General features: G+C 51.2%; 10 protein-coding genes across 10 annotated transcripts; 7 read left to right on the top strand and 3 right to left on the bottom strand.

The window, feature by feature from the left end:
• Window positions 1-697: 697 nt before the first annotated feature.
• On the top strand, window positions 698-2,804 carry ASPZODRAFT_149862 (hypothetical protein; the record flags this gene model as incomplete). The annotated part of the gene is made up of 5 exons (XM_022725535.1): window positions 698-720; window positions 800-1,080; window positions 1,138-1,276; window positions 1,334-1,983; window positions 2,050-2,804. 5 exons carry the CDS (start codon window positions 698-700, stop codon window positions 2,802-2,804), a joined length of 1,848 nt encoding a protein of 615 aa, XP_022583389.1.
• A 218-nt stretch (window positions 2,805-3,022) lies between these two features.
• Window positions 3,023-3,445, top strand: ASPZODRAFT_13617 (hypothetical protein; the record flags this gene model as incomplete). The annotated part of the gene is made up of 2 exons (XM_022723999.1): window positions 3,023-3,223; window positions 3,296-3,445. The coding sequence occupies 2 exons, from the start codon at window positions 3,023-3,025 to the stop codon at window positions 3,443-3,445; spliced, it is 351 nt and encodes a 116-aa protein (XP_022583390.1).
• An 89-nt stretch (window positions 3,446-3,534) lies between these two features.
• Window positions 3,535-3,992, top strand: ASPZODRAFT_149883 (hypothetical protein; the record flags this gene model as incomplete). The annotated part of the gene is made up of 2 exons (XM_022725541.1): window positions 3,535-3,617; window positions 3,671-3,992. The coding sequence occupies 2 exons, from the start codon at window positions 3,535-3,537 to the stop codon at window positions 3,990-3,992; spliced, it is 405 nt and encodes a 134-aa protein (XP_022583391.1).
• A 70-nt stretch (window positions 3,993-4,062) lies between these two features.
• Window positions 4,063-6,448, bottom strand: ASPZODRAFT_1338687 (hypothetical protein). The gene is made up of 7 exons (XM_022723380.1): window positions 5,854-6,448; window positions 5,643-5,790; window positions 5,492-5,576; window positions 5,302-5,427; window positions 4,881-5,230; window positions 4,651-4,824; window positions 4,063-4,594 (listed from the first exon to the last, which is right to left on the bottom strand). The coding sequence occupies exons 1-7, from the start codon at window positions 6,136-6,138 to the stop codon at window positions 4,242-4,244; spliced, it is 1,521 nt and encodes a 506-aa protein (XP_022583392.1). The 5' UTR covers window positions 6,139-6,448; the 3' UTR covers window positions 4,063-4,241.
• Window positions 6,449-8,494: 2,046 nt separating this feature from the next.
• Window positions 8,495-9,778, top strand: ASPZODRAFT_13620 (hypothetical protein; the record flags this gene model as incomplete). Its single annotated transcript, XM_022724008.1, has 1 exon — window positions 8,495-9,778. One exon carries the CDS (start codon window positions 8,495-8,497, stop codon window positions 9,776-9,778), a length of 1,284 nt encoding a protein of 427 aa, XP_022583393.1.
• Window positions 9,779-11,206: 1,428 nt separating this feature from the next.
• ASPZODRAFT_149864 (hypothetical protein) lies at window positions 11,207-12,901 on the top strand (the record flags this gene model as incomplete). Its single annotated transcript, XM_022725536.1, has 4 exons — window positions 11,207-11,454; window positions 11,519-11,554; window positions 11,630-12,792; window positions 12,858-12,901. The coding sequence occupies 4 exons, from the start codon at window positions 11,207-11,209 to the stop codon at window positions 12,899-12,901; spliced, it is 1,491 nt and encodes a 496-aa protein (XP_022583394.1).
• A 130-nt stretch (window positions 12,902-13,031) lies between these two features.
• Window positions 13,032-14,037, bottom strand: ASPZODRAFT_129216 (hypothetical protein). Its single transcript, XM_022722215.1, has 4 exons — window positions 13,837-14,037; window positions 13,575-13,772; window positions 13,450-13,502; window positions 13,032-13,384 (listed from the first exon to the last, which is right to left on the bottom strand). Exons 1-4 carry the CDS (start codon window positions 13,912-13,914, stop codon window positions 13,351-13,353), a joined length of 363 nt encoding a protein of 120 aa, XP_022583395.1. The 5' UTR covers window positions 13,915-14,037; the 3' UTR covers window positions 13,032-13,350.
• A 249-nt stretch (window positions 14,038-14,286) lies between these two features.
• Window positions 14,287-16,550, top strand: ASPZODRAFT_1341399 (hypothetical protein). The gene is made up of 6 exons (XM_022723444.1): window positions 14,287-14,563; window positions 14,632-14,712; window positions 14,783-14,864; window positions 14,904-15,218; window positions 15,275-16,005; window positions 16,070-16,550. The coding sequence occupies exons 1-6, from the start codon at window positions 14,411-14,413 to the stop codon at window positions 16,103-16,105; spliced, it is 1,398 nt and encodes a 465-aa protein (XP_022583396.1). The 5' UTR covers window positions 14,287-14,410; the 3' UTR covers window positions 16,106-16,550.
• Window positions 16,551-16,657: 107 nt separating this feature from the next.
• ASPZODRAFT_139841 (hypothetical protein) lies at window positions 16,658-18,419 on the top strand (the record flags this gene model as incomplete). Its single annotated transcript, XM_022724603.1, has 6 exons — window positions 16,658-16,679; window positions 16,751-16,821; window positions 16,875-17,005; window positions 17,093-17,205; window positions 17,258-18,120; window positions 18,186-18,419. The coding sequence occupies 6 exons, from the start codon at window positions 16,658-16,660 to the stop codon at window positions 18,417-18,419; spliced, it is 1,434 nt and encodes a 477-aa protein (XP_022583397.1).
• A 92-nt stretch (window positions 18,420-18,511) lies between these two features.
• On the bottom strand, window positions 18,512-21,323 carry ASPZODRAFT_1341114 (hypothetical protein). Its single transcript, XM_022723435.1, has 3 exons — window positions 21,130-21,323; window positions 20,384-21,050; window positions 18,512-19,165 (listed from the first exon to the last, which is right to left on the bottom strand). The coding sequence occupies exons 2-3, from the start codon at window positions 21,007-21,009 to the stop codon at window positions 18,844-18,846; spliced, it is 948 nt and encodes a 315-aa protein (XP_022583398.1). The 5' UTR covers window positions 21,010-21,050; window positions 21,130-21,323; the 3' UTR covers window positions 18,512-18,843.
• Between the last annotated feature and the right edge of the window lie 68 nt (window positions 21,324-21,391).

Here is a 21,391-nt window from a genome sequence, read left to right on the forward strand (position 1 = left end):
GGGTATCGAATCCGGCAGCTTGGCAGACGCCTGGTGAGAGTTTGGGACGGCTGGATAGGCTTGGAGCAATATCTTTGATTTCCTGTTTGGGAAGATGAACGCCGAGCCGTTGCCCAGCTAGACAAAATCATGCATTCAGCGGTCGCGCTCCCCATTCAGCCGTTCAGCCACCACTTGGACGAAGAAGCTTCTGTTTCGCCCGTACAAAGTACCTGACGCACATGAGGTCGTTGTGCATGGTCGGCCCATGGTAAACAGTCGAGATACAGAGTCAGCCTGGCCGTGATTGGGATGAATGGCCCCATTCAAAATATGGCCCAAGGGCTCTCCTTTATTGGAGGAGAAGTGATATATATACCCCGCAACCTCCCTTTTCGAAGATCTCCAGGGATCTTCACTCCAGACCTCTTTCTTTGGTCATCAGGCTTCCCCGCAACGCAGAGGAGTCTGTTTTGCTTTCTTATTTCTGTCGAACAGCAGTTAGTCACCGCGCGTTATGGCAGAGCCGTCTTCCAAGGAAGAAAGGGAGGTGTAGGTTGACATCCACACTACTACATATGTAGGCATAATCTTCACGGACTGACACGTTATGGAGAACTGCAGCGTCGAGGCCGTATCCAGCTCCAATGGCTTTGAAAAAGAGAGACGGGATTCTGCAACCGAAGCAGGTGCTCATTCCAAGATGGGACTGACGGAAATGACAGATAATGTCACTGGCCAGTAAGAATATAAATTTCTTTTTGTTGCTCTAATTCTTCTCTTCTTAAAAAAGAATTCCCATCTGACTGGTCCCGGAAAGGATTAAAAACCCGTTGGTGGGTATCCCAAAGGATCAACTTCTTGCAGATGTTGAGCAGTACGCGGCCGACCATGACCTTAGCGACATCGTTACTCTGCTGAAGAAAGGAGCACTTGTGGCACAACACCCTGTCAACTATGCGCATATCCCTGAACTTGACGATGAGGATCGCCGGATCTTGGGCGAAGAAGTCACGCACCGCTGGAAGCATCCCTTCAAGCTTTATTACACTATTATCCTGAACTCCATCGCCGCCGCCGTCCAGGGTTGGGATCAAACAGGTGATTTCTTTCCTTCTATTATTACAAATCAAGTTCTTTAGACTGACCGTATTCAAGGCTCGAATGGTGCAAACCTCACTTTTCAATCCCAGTTCAATATCAATGACAGTGCCCCCGAATGCGGTGACAATTGCAGCAGGAACACATGGATTGTCGGGTTCATTAACGCCACTCCCTATATCATCATCTGTCTGCTGTAAGTATCCCGCTTCCCTTGGCCGGATATTTGCGCTCTTATCTAACCTTTCCGCAGGGCTGGCTGGCTTTCCGATCCTCTCAATCATCGAATCGGCCGTAGAGGGACGATTTTCTTCGCCGCCATCTTCAGTCTTCTCGCCCCTATCGGATCCGCATGCACGCAGACCTGGGGCCAACTCGTGGCCTGTCGAATGCTTCTTGGTCTTGGCATGGGTCTGAAGGAGGTCACAGTCCCTGTGTATTCAGCAGAGAACGCGCCGACAAACATCAGAGGAGGCCTGGTTATGTCGTGGCAGCTTTGGACGGCCTGTGGGATCTTTTTGGGAACGTGTGCCAACCTGGCCGTCGCCAACACCGGGAGTCTCTCCTGGAGGCTGCAACTGGGATCCGCCTTCATCCCGGCAGTGCCACTTCTCCTCGGTGTCTGGTTCTGTCCGGAGTCTCCCCGATGGCTGATGACACGGAAAACGCACAAGCAGGCGTACCAGTCCCTGCTCCAGCTACGAAACACCCCGCTGCAGGCCGCCAGAGACCTGTACTACATCCACGCACAGCTGGTCATGGAGAAGCAGATGCTGGAGGACTCCGGATTCGCCAAGACTGATAACATGTTCGCCCGGTTTATTGAACTGTTCACGGTCCCTCGATTGCGCCGTGCGACACAGGCGTCGGGTATCGTCATGATTGCTCAGCAGATGTGTGGCAGTAAGTTATTGGCAATATTTCCATGTGACGTTCCATTGATCTAACCTGCCTGTGCAATCTAAATAGTCAACATCATCTCGTTCTATTCCTCGACGATCTTCTCCGACGCCGGGGCGTCCAACATCGGGGCCCTACTTGCCACCTGGGGCTTTGGTCTTGTCAATTTCCTCTTTGCATGGCCAGCCGTCTGGACCATTGACACCTTCGGCCGGCGTGGGCTGCTTCTCTTCACCTTCCCAAACATGTGCTGGTCATTGCTTGCCGCGGGCTTTTGCTTCTGGATCCCGTCGAGCAACAAGGAAGGCCATCTGGGTGGAATCGCTTTCTTTGTCTACGTCTTCTGCGCCTTTTACTCACCTGGCGAAGGCCCTGTCCCGTTCACCTATTCCGCCGAGGTTTTCCCCCTGTCTCACCGTGAGGTGGGGATGGCGTGGGCCGTGGCCACGAACAATTTCTGGGCTGCAATCTTATCCCTGAGCTTTCCATACATCCTATCATCCTTCAAGGCCCAGGGTGCCTTTGGGTTCTATGCTGGTCTGAATCTCGTGGCTTTTGCCTTGATCTTCTTCTTCCTACCGGAGACCAAACAGCGCTCGCTGGAAGAACTAGATTATGTGTTTGGCGTGCCCACCCGCACCCACGCCAAGTATCAGCTCACCAAAGTGGCCCCCTGGTGGTTCCGGCGATACGTTCTCATGCGCAAGGATGCGGTGTGTCCAGAACTATACACCAAGTATCGTGATGAGGACGAGAACGACGGTACTGGCGTCTCTGCCAAGGCTGAAGCAGCAATCGAAGAGCACCACCAGGAGGTGGTATAATTAGGCTAATAATGTATACGATTATGTATTTAGCTTAGTCAATTCCTGTAGTTCCTAGTTGATCACAACTAAATATTAACGTGTTGGACATATAGGTACTTCGGTAGTACTCCGTAACTAGTAGCTACTACCATATGAAATGCTAGAAGTTTCAACTAAAACATCTCATCAACACTCCTCCCTACACTGCCCAATAATTAGAAACTAATAACCAACAAATGCAACCCCTCCTCCGCCTCATCACTCAAACTAAACCCACCCACCGCTCCCGTCTCCAGATCGCCTGCCGCGTGAAGCCGAACGCCTCCCCCCTTCGTGAGGGGATCACGGCCGTTGGACCTGATCGCGTGGAGATCTGCGTGGCAGCCGTTGCGCGAGACGGAGAGGCGAATGCAGCGGTGACGAGAATTCTTGCAGAGGTAATTCTTATTTTCCCTTTAATGAAATATGTATACAAGGTGGTAATTGTTCTCTTCTTATAATAACAATAGGTGTTCAGCATCCCCAAATCAGATGTGGAGGTGATCCGCGGAACGAAAGCGCGCGACAAAACGCTCTGCCTCGACGTGGAAATTCACACGGGGGAAGAGGAATTCCTACACTGGAGTCGCGGGGTTCTTGAAGGCGCTATAAAGATCTGACAATTGAAGAAGGGTTCTTTTTGCGTCGTACTATCATTACTATCATTATTTTTCTTTTCTATTCTTCCAATTATTTCGATCTTTTCGCCATGTCGAAGCGCAAAGCAGAAACCACACCAGTCGTCACTTTCACCTCGCGCAATCCCCCGTGGACATACCTGAAGCTGCAGCTGTATGTGAAGACGATATTCAGAATATAGTGATATGCTAATATCAAAATTCTAGTATCCAGTCAAGTCCGGTCGATCCTCTCACTGCACGCACGCACCTCACGTCCGCCCTGTCGCAGTTCCTCGGGTTGACAGGCACCTCCATCGCGATTGATATCTTGAAAATCGATAGCCAGAACCTCGTTTGGGTGCGTGTCCCGCGCGAGGATGCGCCGGGGGTAGTCGCTGCGGTGAGCTCGTGGGTGGGCTCCAGCAGTGGCAGTAGCATGTCGAATAATACCAACAACAATAACAATATTGCATGGAGGATATGTGGGAGAGGAAACTTCCTTGGGGCGCTGGTCAATGGGTCGGGAGGTGATTTGTTTGTTCCTTGATTTTCGAGGGGAGGGATGAAGCTCTCTCCCTGTGCAGGTGTGACAGGTGCATGCTTGTTGTCTACGACGATACGGATATTATTCTTCTATTATAGAAGGTGCTTTCTAGACAATACCTGCTCTAGAAAAACTATACAATTGAACAACATATATTGATTTAACAAGGATATATCAAACAACGCCAAACTCACACGCTAGTTTATGCCCCAATCTCAGACTTTTATTTATGGTGATTCTGGTCAGAAGTACTCAAACAGTCTGTTTGAGCTCGACGGTGACATTCTCAGTCAGTGTTGATGAGTCGGAGCCTGCTACCGGAGGCTTGTTGGCAATCAGCTTGGCGCGCAGCGCGTCCCGGATCTCGGCCACACTGCGGTCCTTCCACTCGTCGTAGCCGGACTGGCTCAGTGGATAGAGAACCAGGTTCTCATTGCGCTTCACAAAGTCCTCGACCTTTGGTGCCGGCATGGCGGTAATAATGTCCAGCTCCAGGGCTAGCTGGCGACAGTACGTGTCCAGAGGCAGATCGTTAACGTCGTGGCCGAAGGGGTTTTCAATCTCCGAGCCAATGGTAGCAAGGCCGAGGATGATATACGCGCCAACTAGATAAGAATCATGAGAATCATAATGTTTTCCACTGTTGTTTTGAGAGACTCACCGATAGAACCGGGGATGGTCACCCAATCCAGATAGTTGAACAGCTGGAACGGCAGGACTAGGACGTAGATCCAGGATATCTGGGAAATGGCAATGCTGTAGGCGACGGGGAGTGGAGTATCCAGCACACGCTCGGTTCCCGTTAGGACTTCATTCAATGACGAGATAGCAGAGACTGTTTGAGCGGTTAGCTTGATAGAAAACTAGCTTTCGAAGTAGTGGTGCACTGACTAGCTTGGCTCTGGTGAAGACCAGAGGTCAGAGTGCCGTTGGCCACGACCGAGTCGATATAGGCCGAGATATGGTTCAGAATTTCCAGGGGTAGATGGCCTAATGGCTTCTTGGAACGTTTGACAAGCTTCCTTGGGTTCGACGCAGCGAAGGAGACACCGAGATATTCGCCTGTCGTTTTCCAGACCGACTTCTTCGGGGGGCGAAGGACTTGGGGGTCATGGGCCTCTTTGGCGAAGGTATCGAGGTGACCAATCAATCCTGCAAGATCTTCGTAGCCAACGTCTGGCTCGAAACGCAGCTTGTGTTTGAGAGCAATGGCGAAAGCAAGGATCATGTTGAGTGCAGTTCTGTTAAACCACGGTTTTCAAATTAGATAAAAGTCTCTCTCTTGCCACTCAACCCTCCACACAGAACGTACACCTTGGCCAATAGATCCTCCTTGCCCTTGTCTCCCGGTCGTTCGCTGGTGTTGATCCAGATCGTGCGGGCGAGATTGCGCGAGGTCTGGATCAGAAGAGACCAGTATTTCCGGCCATCGGCCCATCTGATCTGCGTCAGTAGTTTTCCTCAAATCACCAGGCTGAGCAAATAATTGCAACTCCTCTCACCTTTCATAGGCGGTGGAACTCCGGAACGACAGCGCCAAACCAACAACGAAACCAGTGACAGTCAACAGAATGCTGTTAATCCCCACTATATAGAAAAGAACAGTCAGCTTTGGTCTTGTTCAAAATTGATACTCCCGGCAGAATGACGAACAGTCGTGGATGTATTTCGAGATGCAGGTGATCAGAGTTGACCAGATCGCAACGATGATGAGCGGAAGGATCATCTCTGGCAGAACACTGCCGTGCATCCGCATGAACATGGGCCATTTAGAATGGCGGTCGAGATCGCGGGGGCCATGCTACACCCAGAGTGACGAGGTTAGTGACAGCCAAACCTGCAGAATGGAATCGGTCTATCGTACGAAGTAACGGTCCAACTCGGACGAATTCGATCGATCCAGCATAAATTGCGCCTCGCGCGAGTTTGCGAGGTGGTCTAGGAAGGTCGGGCGGGGCGTGACTTTTTGGCGAGCAGGGACATTCTCATCCTCCTCGTGGTGAATGACATACTGGCCATGGGCGATGTCGTGGGAATGCACTTCAGCCCGCACTGGCGGAGCCGCGCTATCTGAAGTGAATGCATCATGGGTATTGGCAGCAGCAGAAGCAGCAGCTGGTGCTGCTTCTTGTGAATTTCCTCCTTCCATGATTTGACTTGTAGCTGTAACTCTGAGATAAAAAAAAAGGTGCGTAGAAACTAGGAAGGAACTGGGGAAAAAAGGGGAGTTATGTATGGCCAATTGTTGCAATTATGTAGTATACCCAAAACCCACAGCAACAGAGCAGGGCTGAAGCAGATCTTGAGCCTAGAACCCGTAGTCAAATATGAAAACGCCCTGCCCCACGCTGAGAAAAAGAAAGGGAACACCATGGCTGCCATGGCGCACTGGCGTGGGTTATAAAAATATCGCTGGCCCCATTCAGGCCATTCCTCCGTGACCCGTAGTCCGTGTGGTGACCCGTGAGTCTTCCCAACAGTAATCGCTGCTGGTCCCTGAGAGGCCCACTCAGTCGTCATGTAGATCGTAATGCCTCACAGTGCATGGCCTATCATTTGCTGGACGTTTCATAGTGCACCGGACATTCTCCGGGACGTCGACGATGGACAATTACTCCGTAAATAATAGACGTATAACTTGCCACCACTCGTACTCGTCAGGTAGGGGAGCAGGCAGGCACTCCGTACTGGACTAGAGCAGGGACTTGAGCCCCGCTGAAGCCAGAAGCCACAAGCGTGTCTTCAGGCCCCTGTTTCATCCCGTATTACATGAGTACACGCACAGCTTGCCAAAGGGGCAATAGTGAAACGGTGCCAAGAACAAGCCGCAATGTCAGCGTTCAACTCTTCCGGGGGGTTCCAGTACGGAGTAGTAGTGACTCCATATGGAGTACACCGCCATTGTATAGCCTGAAGTCTGTCACAATACATATTATTAGCACTCTAATACTAATTCAGTTTCACCTACCGTGCTTCTGAACCACGGGAACCATTGCTTTTACTCATGGAAATCTCCTCAACCCGGTAATCTTAGCCGATCCCATTCAGGAGAAACACGGTTTTTCTATTCGAGGTACGTATCCCAGGAACGTCAGACGGGAAGGGCCGCACCATTAACAGGCCTTCAACAGTGCCACGTCTGGATCCACCGAGAGCCAGGCTGTGCGGTTTGTGTGGACAAAGTTAAATTGGGATCCAAATTGTCAGGACTCTGGACTCAGAGAGATCGATTGAATGGAAAACTCGATTCACCAGTCGATTTCTGCCCAGATTCGATGACGACGAAGAAGATCTTCGTCCCTCAGATAGACACGTCGACGGTCGTTTCGCGTATGAGATGGGCATCACCAACTACTCCATAGGAAACCAACTAGTAGTCACTAGTTCAGGCAGCGACTATCTGGTCACGGAGGGAATAGTTAATCCGTGGACCCCACTTAATCGGGTTAATTAGGCGAGACGTATAGATGACTAAGTCAATATATATCACGTGACTGGACGGCTCTTTCTACTTCGAGTGTAACTTCTATCAAAATAATACGTTCCACTCGGCATAAAGAATGATTTTGAGCTGGAAAGCAGATGACCGTGGTTTAGAATTGCTACTGGGTGTCTCTTTGAATTATCTTACCCTGTTGGTTCCATGTTGAGATCCAATCTGTCAAATATGGCGAACACCAGGAGACCTCGTTCTGAGGTTGGCCATATCACCACCTCCCTTCTGAAAAGGATGTTGATATAGACACCTATCTGGTACATCCCTACTACTCCAAGGTGGAAGAATTAAATACTAATGTGTCTATAGATTCATTTTCTTGATGTTATGCAACTGAACTACTCTAGTGGTCATGTTCTTTGGGGTCCTTTCAACATGGGTAGATCACAACACCTCCAACGATTGCCAACTGAGATAGAACTCACATATAATGTACTGGAACAGAGGCCCGCAAAAATATGGCTAGTGAATCACTTTTGGTCTACCCCTCCTCCATCTTCTCAACTCATCCCGGTCGCGGTTCTTTCTCTTCTCCTCGCCCAAGTCTGCCAACACAGAAAGTCGCGTACCTTCTCGGTCCTAACTGTGGTCTTTGTTGAAGAGGGCAGTAGCCTGGCTACTGCACCCAGATCAGCAGCCAGCGACGCGTTGATTTTCACCAGAGACTTGGTAGAAGCGCTCAGTTCCTCGAGGGGACGGTAGGAAAACGATCCCAGGTAGGCCACACCCTTGGTTCTTTGGATAACAGAAATTATCTTGTCTTTCGACCGTTAACGTTGGCAAATATTGGACTTCTCCAGGTATCGCCAACGAGAAGGCCCCGATATTTCAGTCGTCAAGTATCAACGAACAGCTCAGATACGCCGGCTGAATTTCAACAGCCCTCTCCCATCCAGTCCACCAAGGTACGTTAATATACCCATATTGGAAGCATTCATGCTCTGTTCAAGCCCACTAACTGATCTAGGTCCTGGAAACCCGGTAGAGCTGCATTTGCTGTGTCAAGAAGATGGCAAGCGGCTATGCTTTCAAGGCTCCTCTGGGGTCGCTGATGCTGTCACCGGCGAAAATACAATATGCTCGTTGCGATCATTTTGTGCCTAACAAGCCGTACAATCTTCTGCCTAGGGACAAGGACTTCGAGCCAAAGGCCAAAGATCGAGGTGCTCCGGTGGTTTGTGCGTTGGACCAGCTTCCTCTGGAACTTCTTGAAAACGTTTTCATGCACCTAGACCTCGTCAGTCTGGCTGCGGCGAGAGGAGTGAGCCCGGTCATTAGGGAGTTTATTGACAACTTGCCAGTCTGGAAGCATCTGAACAAGCATGCGAAAGACATCCTGGAAATCATTCATGCGACCAAGGCTTGTGCTTTCATCACTTTGAATGATCTTCTGATGGAATTGCACCAGCCATACTGTCGAAACTGCGGCAAGATAGGCCCCTTTTTATTCTTGCCTACCTGTTCGCGGTGCTGTTTTGATTGTCTCCAAGACAATCCTCAATTCACCTTGATGCCGCTGTTCCACGCGGAGATCAATTATGCGTTGAGCCGTCAGTCGATTAATGCGCTTCCCAAACTGCGATCTCTGACCGGGGAGTATGACATTGCAACCACAAGAGTGACTTGGGATAAGTGGATGGTGAGCTATCAGGCAGTGCTCAAAGCAGCAACGCAGGAGCACGGATCTGTTGCCAAAGCCATCCAAGCCAGTGAAGTGCAACGTCAGGATAGAGAGAAGGCCTACCACGATGCGATCGCTAAATGGGTCACTAAAATGGCGGAAAGGAGAGACGAGATCGCTTCTAACTATCCTTTTGCGCTATCTGGTAGTCCGCCTTCGCTTCACAAGCCCCGTCGCCCCCGTGGCTCTGGGGTCCAGCCACTCCGTCCGGAGGATTTCAGAAGATGGCGCTTCATGGGCGTGGCTGAGCTTCCATACTACAACGTCAAGAGCAAATCCGTCGAGGTGCCCATGTACTGCTTTGCCTGCAATTTTCACCTCAAGCCCACCATCAACTTCTGTCCCCATCTGAGACGCTTCTATGAGGCCTTCCTACCCTCTCAGGTCCCTGGACACTTTGCAAAGTGTATTAGTGCGAAGTCTATCCTTGGAAACGACAATGCAAAGAGAGAAAACTTGCGTGAAGCGATCAAGAACTACGTGGAATACAAGTCCTGGGGCGGTATTCCCTCCAGTCACTTCTTTGTCACCGAGAAAGGGAAACTCGAAGATGTCCAGAAGGCTGAGTCTTGTTCTGAGTGGAAACTCTTCGATAAACTGACAAAGGCTTGAGCTCGAGGGCGCCTTGATTAGTAGACCATGGTCCATCGGTGTTTCGTCAAACCATCTTTTCTTTGAGGTCGAAATCGTTTGGATTTTGCACTTGTCAAGATAACCGCAGCCTCAACTATCACCGTTTGGTCGGTCTACACTCTTGCACTACTTCCAGTTTTGAACCCTACCCTGTGCTGGACAGCCGAGACTTTGCGATTCTGATATTTTTTTTTTTTTTTTGCTTTTGATTTCCTTTTGAGCTGCGGCATTCCCATTCTGACAAGAGCCGAGATTTCACCTTGTAATGACCCTGGGAGACTGGACTGCGAATTTTGATGTACAAGCGCCGATCTCATGTTTGCAGATGATGATGACCTTCCATTCCTAGGATATTGTACCTGGATCTCGAGACATGCTGCGTTCTGATTTTGCAAGGGGGTTTGCTTTTTCTTTTTTTTTTCCTTTTTATCTCCTCCTTCACGTTTCAAGGGTCAACGTCAGTCCTTCAAGCTGGTTCGTTAGCTGTCGACTGACCGGCAATGAGCTCTATCTACCCCTGCGATGGTTTTGAGAGAGAAATATGTTCTTGCTTTAGGTAGTTAATACAAAACAGTCCGGCTGTAACCTATTAGTTAACTGTAGTTCTGCCTTGGTTCACTGACTTTTGGCACAACGCTATGTAGTATAGCATCCTCCGTCAGCATGGTAGAGATGATGCCGTTCTTCCGATCTATTTCCGATTCGAAGGATCGATCGCGGTCATGGAGACTGATTAGTAGACTGGAACACGTCTCGAACTCCTGCAATTAGTCACAGCATAACGCAGCCAAGCAGTGACTATTGGCCACAGCAGTGCAGCAACTGCAAAGTAACATGGAGAAATGGCCCATTCTGCTGCCGTTCTGCACTTCGTTATCAGTCAATCGCGATAACCACCACCTCTTCTTTAGATACCCGGAGGATCCTTTCCTCGATAGTCAACTCAAGTCTTAGGTAACAGTACCTACTAGTTATCAGCCATGGCCTTCGCTTGAAGACCGGAGGCGGAAAGTTCTACTTAAACACGTGCCCACGGCCCTGCGCCGATCGGCGTTGATAGAACAGGGATCTCCGATTGGTCCAAACCGCCGACTGCAGCTGCGTCCCGCGGGGCAGCACAAGCCGAATTGGAGAGCTTCCCAAGGCCCAGCAGTGGCTATAAAGGCTTTCCTGCGCAGGACATCTCACCCGGCCGTGGTTTCTGCAAGACTCTTCTCTCCTTCGTCTCTGCTCTCCTCTCCTCTCCTCTCCTCTCCACTCTGCGCAATTGACACCGTAACCGATTTCTCGAGGGTCGGTCAGGGATTCAGATAGCTAGCTAGCCTGCACGCTTGCTTATCGTCACTGCTCTCCCCGCATTCGGTACTACAACTTGCTTTTTTTTTTCTTCTCGCCTCAAATATCGAAATGGCTTCTATTGCCCGCTCCAGCCTCCGGGTGCGCTCTGTTGCGCGTTTGCCTGCGGTTCGTGCTATGAGCACCACCCGTGTGCTGCGTGCCGATAAGCCCTTCTTCCCTGAGGAGCCGTCGGGACCCAAGGTGGTCACCGCCATTCCGGGCCCCAACAACAAGAAGGCTGCTGCTGAGCTGAACGAGGTGTTTGATGTGCGTAGCATGAACATGCTCGCTGACTATACCAAGTCGGTTGGAAACTAGTACGTTGGAGAGTCTTTCCCCCAGTGGGGGTGTTACGTCGGCCATGGCTAATGGATGTTATAGCATTGCCGATCTGGATGGAAATGTTCTCCTTGATGTGTAAGTGTATCTTGTTGTCTAGGAAGGAGAGTGGAGTTGTTTACTTGGGTGGTGGGTGTATACTAATTGTGACAGCTACGCTCAGATTGCGTCCATCCCTGTGGGATACAACAACCCTCATCTCCTTAAGGCTGCCGCCTCGCCCCAGATGGCGAACTCCTTGATCAACCGCCCAGCCCTTGGCAACTTCCCTTCTGCTGATTGGGCCAGCATCCTGAACACCGGCATTCTCAAGGTTGCCCCCAAGGGACTGGACCAGGTGTTCACCGCCATGGCCGGCTCCGATGCCAACGAGACCGCATACAAGGCCGCCTTCATGTACTACCGTCAGCGCGAGCGTGGTGGACCTGAGGTTGAGTTCAGCGAGGAGGAGATTGCCAGCACCATGAACAACCAGTCGCCCGGCTCCCCCCAGCTGTCCATCATGTCCTTCCGCTCTGCCTTCCACGGCCGCCTCTTTGGCAGTCTGTCCACCACGCGCAGCAAGCCTATCCACAAGCTCGACATTCCTTCCTTCGATTGGCCCCAGGCGCCATTCCCGCAACTCAAGTACCCGCTTGAGGAGCACGCCCAGGAGAATGCCGCCGAGGAGCAGCGCTGCCTGCAGGAGGTGGAGCGTCTCATCAAGGAGTTCCACAACCCCGTCGCTGCCGTCGTGGTGGAGCCCATCCAGTCCGAGGGAGGCGACAACCACGCTTCGCCTGCCTTCTTCAACGGTCTCCGCGAGATCACCAAGCGCCACAATGTGCTCTTCATTGTCGATGAGGTGCAGACCGGTGTCGGCGCGACCGGCAAGTTCTGGGCCCACGACCACTGGAACCTCCAGACCCCGCCGGACATTGTCACCTTCTCTAAGAAGGCCCAGACCGCCGGCTACTACTACGGCAACCCGGCTCTCCGCCCCAACAAGCCGTACCGCCAGTTCAACACCTGGATGGGTGACCCATCCCGCGCCCTGATCTTCCGCGCCATCATCGAGGAAATCGAGCGTCTTAAGCTGGTTGAGAACACCGCCATCACCGGTGACTACCTCTACGCTGGTCTCGAGCGCCTGTCCCAGCAGTACCCGGAGCACTTCCAGAACCTCCGTGGTAAGGGCCAGGGTACCTTCATCGCCTGGGACACCCCGAACCGTGATGAGATCCTGGTCAAGGCCAAGAGCTTCGGCATCAACATCGGCGGTAGCGGCGCGAGCGCTGTCCGCCTGCGTCCCATGCTGATCTTCCAGAAGCACCATGGTAAGTCTTCTTCAAACCCAAGAATTGATCCGATGGAAAACCCAGATGCTAACTAATTGCTACAGCCGATATCCTCCTTGAGAACCTCGAGAAGATCATCAAGCAGTAAAAGTATTCCCGATTGATGAAGATTTCATGTCCCAGTCTTACGTCGGCGATACCTCGTTCATGATCTGACCCTGTTATCACTACTTTTCTTTTCCTTTTCCTTTTTTTTTCTTTTTGGGCACAACTGGCGTTGGGGGCCCAAGGTTTTTTGGTCCAGTTTTGTTCTAGCGATATCAATAATTATATATAATTCCATCTAAAAAGCCAGGCGCTGGTACCGACTATGTAGAATTGATGACGGCTCAGTCTAACCGTGGCAATTCTTTTTTTGCAACAAAGAGACTGTATGTAAACCAGGCAGACAATTTCAAGTACCATCCCAAACATGCTCCAGGTATCAAGAATCAAAGAAGAAATAAACCATCAACTCCATAATTGCATGAAGATATCAATGCCATCGCTAGATATCGTATGGTGAACAAAGCAATAGACGTATGGACGTCGAGCCCATCAGCTTTCCTCCTCACCCGTGCTTCCATCTCTCCTACCCAACAATTAGAACCCAAAGTTTGTCAAGATGCACAAGCCATCAGGGGGGGAACAACGTACGGGATATATTTGACGCCGGAATCTTCCAGACTCGAAATGACCTCGTCAGGGAGCTATCCATGCATTGATTGTCAGCCATCCACTTATTCGATTCATTACTTGGATAGAGAGTAGAGGCAACCCACCGATCCCGTCACTTTGACGGCATATGTCCCCGGCACGTATCCCTCCAACCGCTGCCAGCGTGCCACCCAGCTTGTCACCGGATCCCGCAGCGTGATCAGTCCTTCAAACACCTGCGACGTGCATTCTTGGATGGCATCGTTGTTGCCGCGAAGACCGAGGACATGGTCGCAGTTCGGGCACCCTTCACGCATGAATTTCTACTTTTATTAGAACAACCATAGAAAAAGGTGGAGAAGCAAATGGATGGATTCTCTGGCTTACATTGTGAAGCTGGACGAGGGAACACACCATGCAGGCGCGGAGAGTGCGCTGCTGGCCGGGAGCCACGTAGTAGGACATGAGGGAATGAGGAAATGAGGGATCAGGGTGAACAGTATTTTAGAATGGATAGTATAATAACGAAGAAATGCCCAACTTATCCAAGAGCACAGCGGAAGCAAGAGAGCAAGGTGAAGGGCGTACGGAGACTGAGGGAGCTTGATTGGAGATGGTTCTCGAACCACTGCAAAAAGCAATGCCAAGGCCCGGCCCTGCGATTCGGATCGGAGCAAGGATGGGAAGGGGAAAAGAGTAAAAAGGCTCTCTAGAGGACGGGAAAAAAAGTGTCCAGAAACTGGTTTGCCGGAAGATTGATTTCTCTTGAGCTTCCCCCTTCCGTTTTTCTCAGCGTCTTGTTTTGTTTCTTTCTCCGAGTTGCAGTGCTTTCTCTCCTCCGTCATCGCTGTCTCGTGCGTCTTACCCGCTTAGTCTTGCTTTCCCCCCTCCCCCTCTCCTCTCCTCTCCTCTTCTTTCCTCTCCCCTCTCCCCCCTCTCCCCTCTCAATCGTGCGAGCGCCATGGCTTCGTCGGACCAAGAGGCCGCCACTGCGCTCAAGGTGCAGGGCAACAAGGCCTTTGCTAGCCATGACTGGCCCACGGCTATCAGCTTCTACACGCAAGCTATCGAGAAATACGACAAGGAGCCCTCGTTTTTCAGTAACCGGGCGCAGGTATGTCTTTGGGAGATAAATCATAGTCTGAGAGGGCCATGCTGATGAAAGGTTTGAATTGTCGATAGGCTCAAATCAAACTCGAGGCATTTGGCTTCGCGATCGCAGACGCTACCAAGGCACTAGAGTTGGACCCCTCCTACGTCAAGGTTCGTCTACTGGGGAAACAGGATAAAAGACAGGAGAATGAGACTCTAAATTCGGTTGTTATGTTTTTAGGCGTATTGGAGACGAGCTCTTGCAAATACCGCGATTCTCAATTACCGCGAAGCGCTCAAGGACTTCAGGGCTGTGGTCAAGCGCGAGCCGAACAACCGCGATGCGAAGCTAAAGCTAGTAGACTGCGAGAAGCTAGTGCGCCGCATCGAGTTCGAGAAAGCCATCGAGGTTTCCGACCCACCGTCAGTCTTCGAGGAGCTGAATATCGATTCAATGGTGGTGGATGACGGCTACGATGGCGTCCGGTTAGGCAACGAGATGACGCAGGAGTTCATCGATGATATGATCGAGCGGTTCAAGAACGGCAAGCTTATCCACCGCAAGTACGTCTTCCAGATCATCAAGGCGGTTAAGGAGATTGTCTATGCGGAGCCGACAATGGTGGAGATTGGGGTTCAGGAGGGCAAGAAGTTGACGGTCTGCGGTGACACACATGGTGAGTACCGAGGGCCTTTTCTTGCTCCCGAGTACTCGTATGCTCACTTTCTCTAGGTCAATTTTTCGATCTCTTGGAGATCTTCAGACTCAACGGATACCCGACAGATACACATGCGTATCTCTTCAATGGTGACTTTGTGGATCGTGGCTCGTGGTCGACGGAGATTGCCCTTCTTCTCTATGCATACAAGTGGCTGCGGCCAAATGGTATGTTCCTGAACCGCGGAAACCACGAAACAGACGACATGAACAAGGTGTACGGCTTTGAGGGAGAGTGTCGGGCCAAGTACAACGAAAAGGTGTTCAAGGTCTTCTCCGAGTCATTCTCGGCCCTGCCCCTGGCGACATTGATCGGAGACAAGTACCTGGTTCTACACGGCGGCCTCTTCTCCGACGACAAGACCACCCTCGACGACATCCGGAAACTGGACCGTCACAACCAGCGACAGCCCGGCCAGCAGGGCTTGATGATGGAGATGCTCTGGACTGACCCGCAAACGGAGCCCGGCCGAGGCCCCAGCAAGCGAGGCGTCGGTCTGCAGTTCGGTCCGGATGTCACGAAACGGTTCTGTGAGAAGAACGGCCTCGAGGCTATTATTCGCTCGCACGAAGTGCGCATGGATGGCTATGAGGTTGAGCATGACGGCCGATGCATCACTGTCTTCTCTGCACCAAAATACTGTGACACCACAGAAAACAAGGGTGCTTTTATCAACATTGGCCCGGAGCTCAAGCTGAATTACCAGGTCTTTGAAGCCGTGCCTCACCCTGACATCAAGCCAATGGTAAGTGCTATATATTTCACCTTTACTTTGAGGATAAACCCACACTTACTCACTGCTTGTATAGGCCTACGCCCAGAACTCTATTCTTTCCATGATGTGATTTGATTGATGACTTTTGATTGATGTGTGATTCCGAGCGCGGGTCGGCGTTCATCCGGATTCCAACGATTCTTCCCAGATATGTCGGTCGATCCGAAGGAGAGATGTGGCTTTCCTCTATATTTACTGTCATCTGCTGTTCGAGAGGATATCATTACATGACTATGTAATATGCCATGGCATGTATGATGTCTGTATCCACTTCAGCATTTTGCATAGAGAGCAGATATTTACATTGGAGAACATGCTATGATAAACGATATGAAATCAAGTCAAGAGATTTTCCTTATATTCATTTGGCCTAGCTTCAAGAAATTGCCTGCAGCTTAGTTTGTGTCAATAACTATACCAAAGTACCGCGAACCGAAATATTGATCTACATGGTAGATATTAGATAGAGGGGTTGATAAGTCGACGATATCCACCCGATTGTACTCCCCCGCCTGCGGTGAGCTTCTACTCTGTATCTAAAATCCCATATTCGATCGACTTCATTTGACTCTCGTTTTTGTCTTCTACCAGGCTCATTGAGCATCTAGGCACGGCGAACACGATGGAACTCGACAGCAACACCCGTAAGAACCTTTTGTTTCTTCTAATTACCCTTGCTCTCGGGGGACTACCCCGCTAAAATGATTCCTGGCAGCTCAATATTCCACCGCCGATGCGACAAGCTTCGCGTCGGTATCTGCGCGCGACCGCTGGCCCGTAATTATTGTATGTTAATTGCTCGAGGATCATCCCGAGACGCGTCTAACATGTTTCTGCAGACAGGTGCAATCGACGATCTTCACCGCACCGTCGCCGATGTCACGGACGAGGAGAAGCGCAAGGAGGGAAAAAGCATCATTGAGAACCTGGCCAAACTAAAATATGAGCTGCAGCATGATCGCCAGCTGACGTGTGTACACCGACTTATCTGGAACGGGGTGACCCGAGAAAAAGAAAAGGAACAAGAGGCTGATCGCGTTTGAATGGGTGTGAACAGGCCGCTACCGGACGATGGGCAGCCTGATATCGTGGAATATAACGAGGAGCTGGAAAAGCGCGGGTCCCTCGTTTGGTTGAACGTGCCGTGGCTGTTCTCTGAATGCTATTTATGTATGTTCCAGGAAAAGCTGTACGGAAAATACACTGACTAGGAGGGGGGCAGACCGACGCATCAGTACTTTTTTTTCGCTGTCGAAGCATTGGAGGGGCTATGATGTCTTTGCTCGCCAAAAGATCGCCACGTTCAAGTCCTCCCGGCCTGCAGTGCTGGAACTCGCGGCTAGGTACAAAGAGCTGGTGACGGAAATGGAGAAGGGCAAGGGGTTGGATGGAGCATCCGCGGAAGAAGTCGAGCAGAAAGAGAGACTGCTCTTTAAGGAGATGTGCGAGATCTGCCTGTGGGGGAACGCGACGGATCTCTCCCTCCTGACCTCTCTCACATACGAGGATATCCAGAAACTGCAGGGCTCCAAAGCTCGTAAGGCAGCGGAAGAGAACATCATCGTAAACAACCTCGACCTTGCCTTTGACAGCTTGCGCAACGCACAGAAGGAGAAGGGGAAGACCGCGGATCGTCGCGTGGATATCGTCCTTGACAACTCCGGCTTCGAGCTCTACGTTGACCTTATTCTTGCTGGTTACCTCTTGTCCGCTGGTCTGGCGACCACTGTCGTTTTCCACCCAAAGGTGATCCCCTGGTTCGTCTCGGACGTCACCCCTCGCGACTTTTCCGACCTGTTGAACGCCCTGGGAGATCCCCAGGGCTTCTATACCACCGCCGATGACTCAGGCCGAAATAGCGAGCCCCTCTCCGACAAAGAGGTTTCCGACATCCAGTTCCTCTTCGCTGAATGGAGCCGTTTCCACCAGGAAGGCAAACTGATCCTGCGTCCTCACCGGTTCTGGACTGGGCCCGGGTCCTTTTGGCGCCTTCCCGCCACGGCACCAGAGCTGTACGAGGACCTCAAGGAGAGTGAACTCGTCCTCTTCAAGGGCGATCTCAACTACCGAAAGCTCACCTGTGATGTAAGCCACATTATACCTTCTTATCGTTTATTCCTGAATACCTCGGTACTAACTTTTCATTCAAGGCTGACTGGGACCCTACCACCCCTTTCACCACCGCAATTGGTCCCCTTGGACCCAAATCGGATATCCGTATCCTCGCATTCCGCACCTGCAAGGCAGACGTGGTCGTCGGCCTGCCATCCGGCAAGGACGAAGAGCTCAAACAGACACCCAACGGTGGCGGCAGCTCCGGAGCTAGGAAGTGGGCATGGAGCGGCAAGTATGCCGTTGTGTCGTTCTGCGATGGGAAGGCTTAAGACCTAGGCAACGCAGCTTGTTGAAGTACGTAAGATGGGCATAGAGAGTCCACTAGACCTGGCTTGCCTAGCGAGATGGAGATGATTAGACAAGATATGAGATAGATACAACGGCAGATGCCAGGGTGTTTTCAAAGCATGAGGTAAAGAGAACCTGCAGATAGCTCTCTGTTTGGTTCAGATGATGCATAATTGCAAACAGAAAGTTGAATTAAATGACAGGACGGGGTATATCCGGAACAGACATTACTATGGAGATGAAAACAAATGAAACGCGATAGAAAGAATCGACGGAAAACCGAATAGAGACCCGTATTCCTACGCCGGCAGAAACCAAACCCTATCCCCCCCCCTTTCTTTTCCCGAAAAGACCCTTCCAATACTATATCAACCAGAAAAGCAATTCAATTCCTTGTGATGCTCATCAATCAGCGTAAGCCTTGATGTTTTCCTTTCCCTCATCTTTGAGTCTCCGATTCAGTTCTTTGCGCCGGAGTCTTGCCTGCGCAGCGGCAATACGTTCAGCAGTCATGGCGTCGATTTGGACGCTGGCCAGATTGGCCTTTTTCCCGGGCCGGCTGGACCCGACGTGATGAACAGCTGCGCTGCGTACTCGAGGAGCTGCTAGGATAGGATTTGACTCAAGTCTGGGTTTTGCGGGGGCACGCCGGGACTGTAAGCGCTGGGTGCGACTTTGGGTATGCTCCTCCCCTAGATCGGGTATGGGAGGAGGAAGGGTGATCATGTTTGAACGAAGGGATGCGTAGGCACGACGGTTATCTCGCTGGTACTGTTGCTGTTCGGCTAGGATGCGAGCAGAGGTATCGAATTGGGAGATCTCAGGCGGCGAAGAAGGAAGCATGACCTCGTGGTTGGCAGTGAGGGGCTGGTGAGAGAAATAAGGCAGTGCTTTCCGTGGAGAGTGATCAAGGTAGTCTGTGAATTCTTCGTTGTCTTCCGCACCAATTCGTCTCGTGGCTCGTCTCAAATCGTGCATGGCTGTGGTCGATGCACGCGTTTGGCGCGAGCGATCCTTGGATCGTGGGCTTGGGCTTGGGGGCTCTTCAAATTCCTCGGTCTCATTTTCCTGCAACTCAAGATCGTTTGAAAGCCCAAAGTCATAGACCTTGACCCCGGGGTAGACCTTGCGAGGACTGTATGTATATCGGCGGGGATTGCGCATTTCAGGGAAGTGCTCCACAGTTGCCAGCTTAAGTTTGAGAAGGTCAATCTCTCCTTGCATACGATTGCGTTCTTCGTCGAAAGAGTCTTTGAGAGCTTCTTCCGACTCACGATGCTGCTTGATGCGTTCTCTATATTCTTGGACCCGCATCTCCAGCTTCGCCTCACGCTGCTTCAGTCTTGCTTCTTTCTCCTTGCGTCGACCCTCATATTTGTTCATTTCTTGCTTAACGCGTGCAAGTGTCTGCTTGAGGGACATGTTTTCTTTCTCAAGCTCAATCGCTTTCGTTTCCGAGCTCTGGGCCAGGTTTTGTAATTTCTCTAAATCTGATCGTTGCTGCTGCCTCAATTCCTCGATCTTAGAGTTTGCCTGACTCAATGCCTGTTGAGCCTTGCGCAGCTCATCCGCTGATGGATCAGAAGGCATCGGGTCCGTCGCTTGTCCGGCGATCTCGTCGAGTTCACCACTCACCACCCCGTGAGTCTCAAGCATTTTCCGCAACAAGTTGACGCGATGCTTGTACTGCAAGGCCAATGCGGTCTGCCTAGTGAGATCTTGGATGAGCTGCTCCTTGTCTGCGCCTTTGCTCTCGGTGACCATATTCGACGCGAGTTTGGTGACATGGCGTTCCATAGCTGCGACCCTGGACTCTTCTTCACGGAGTTTTTGTGCTAGTCGCGCAGCCTCCTCATCCTTTCTCCTAGCATATGACTTGGCGATAGAGCGGTATTGGATCAACCTTTTGATTTCTCGATTGGTTTTCACACGATAGCTTTCGAACTCAGCCTTCCAATACTTTCCAGACTGGGAACGTGGTTCGTCCAGATTCAAAGTTTCGTCATTGTGGTCGTCTGAGCACACTTTCGTCTGCGCTTCAGCAAGCTCTTTTTGTCCGGTCCTTGTGGGCTGAGAGGTAGGAGGGGTCTTCTCCCGAGCATCCATCAGGGTTTGTGTCAGCTTGCTCCTTGGTTTATTTTTCCCATCGGATGAGGCGGACAACCACTGTGAGCTGACATTTCCAGGTTTCTGAGTCGGCGTTCTTGGGGTTTTGCTTGGCGACGCGTCGCGTTTTCGTTCATTATCCACCACCTCTTGCCCAAATGAAACGGTTTTGCGTCGATTCGATATAGTTCCAGGTGTGACGAGGATGCCCTTTGTAGGGGACACCATCACCTGTGTGTCCAAATCGACATCTTTTTTCGTGGGCTCTGCATCCTCCGCGGACCCGGTTGTTTGCTTCAAGGCGTCGGTCTTGCCTATCGGATTGATAGCGGGTATGCTTTTTAATTTCACCGCTTGCCCTTGATTCTCTTCCTCCTTCTCCTCCTCCTCACCCGGAGTGCCGAAGAGCGCACTCTTGAAAGCGCGTAACGCAAACACCGGCGCGGGAGTCTCGGGTGGTTCCATCACGTTGGAAGTAGTATCTTTGAAGGTATCTTTGATGAAACCTAGAGAAACCAGTCTTCAGTCAGTCCACATAGAACTCATGCTTTAAACTCCAAAGCCAAACAGAGCGACGTAACGTACCTTGTGGCGTCTGCGCTGTCTGGACCGTTGATCCACTCCAGCACTGTTCTCTCTGCACAGTACTCCGTAAAGGGTCTCTCTAAATCATGAGAGGTTTTAGTAATCGCCTGACACGAACGGCCTCTCCATTAGCGTCGCAGCACCCACCAGGTGTGACAGGGCTGCTTGACGTGGAACGCTGACCTTTGTTTACCAGAGCAAGGGCGGAGAGCGTCTTCGCCAGTGGCAGCGAAACACGCGCATCGCCCCCACCACGGCAGGC

This window comes from Penicilliopsis zonata (assembly GCF_001890105.1).
Source record: "Penicilliopsis zonata CBS 506.65 unplaced genomic scaffold ASPZOscaffold_3, whole genome shotgun sequence".
In the NCBI taxonomy this organism is placed as follows: Eukaryota; Fungi; Ascomycota; class Eurotiomycetes; order Eurotiales; family Aspergillaceae; genus Penicilliopsis; species Penicilliopsis zonata.

Excerpts from the sequence above, each read along its gene's own strand:
- ASPZODRAFT_1338687 (XM_022723380.1), bottom strand. The coding sequence starts at position 6,138 with ATGGAAGGAGGAAATTCACAAGAAGCAGCACCAGCTGCTGCTTCTGCT. Across the intron at positions 5,428-5,491 it reads AGTTCCACCGCCTATGAAAG|ATGGGCCGATGGCCGGAAAT; the intron begins GTGAGAGGAGTT and ends GACGCAGATCAG. Across the intron at positions 5,231-5,301 it reads GAGGATCTATTGGCCAAGGT|AACTGCACTCAACATGATCC; the intron begins GTACGTTCTGTG and ends GTGGTTTAACAG.
- ASPZODRAFT_129216 (XM_022722215.1), bottom strand. The coding sequence starts at position 13,914 with ATGTCCTACTACGTGGCTCCCGGCCAGCAGCGCACTCTCCGCGCCTGC. Across the intron at positions 13,773-13,836 it reads CCCTCGTCCAGCTTCACAAT|AAATTCATGCGTGAAGGGTG; the intron begins GTAAGCCAGAGA and ends TAATAAAAGTAG. Across the intron at positions 13,503-13,574 it reads CCGTCAAAGTGACGGGATCG|CTCCCTGACGAGGTCATTTC; the intron begins GTGGGTTGCCTC and ends ATGCATGGATAG.
- ASPZODRAFT_1341399 (XM_022723444.1), top strand. The coding sequence starts at position 14,411 with ATGGCTTCGTCGGACCAAGAGGCCGCCACTGCGCTCAAGGTGCAGGGC. Across the intron at positions 14,564-14,631 it reads TTTTCAGTAACCGGGCGCAG|GCTCAAATCAAACTCGAGGC; the intron begins GTATGTCTTTGG and ends AATTGTCGATAG. Across the intron at positions 14,865-14,903 it reads CTTCAGGGCTGTGGTCAAGC|ACTGCGAGAAGCTAGTGCGC; the intron begins GCGAGCCGAACA and ends TAAAGCTAGTAG.
- ASPZODRAFT_1341114 (XM_022723435.1), bottom strand. The coding sequence starts at position 21,009 with ATGGAACCACCCGAGACTCCCGCGCCGGTGTTTGCGTTACGCGCTTTC. Across the intron at positions 19,166-20,383 it reads GGAAAGTATTGGAAGGCTGA|CATGATCACCCTTCCTCCTC; the intron begins GTTCGAAAGCTA and ends CCTTCGTTCAAA.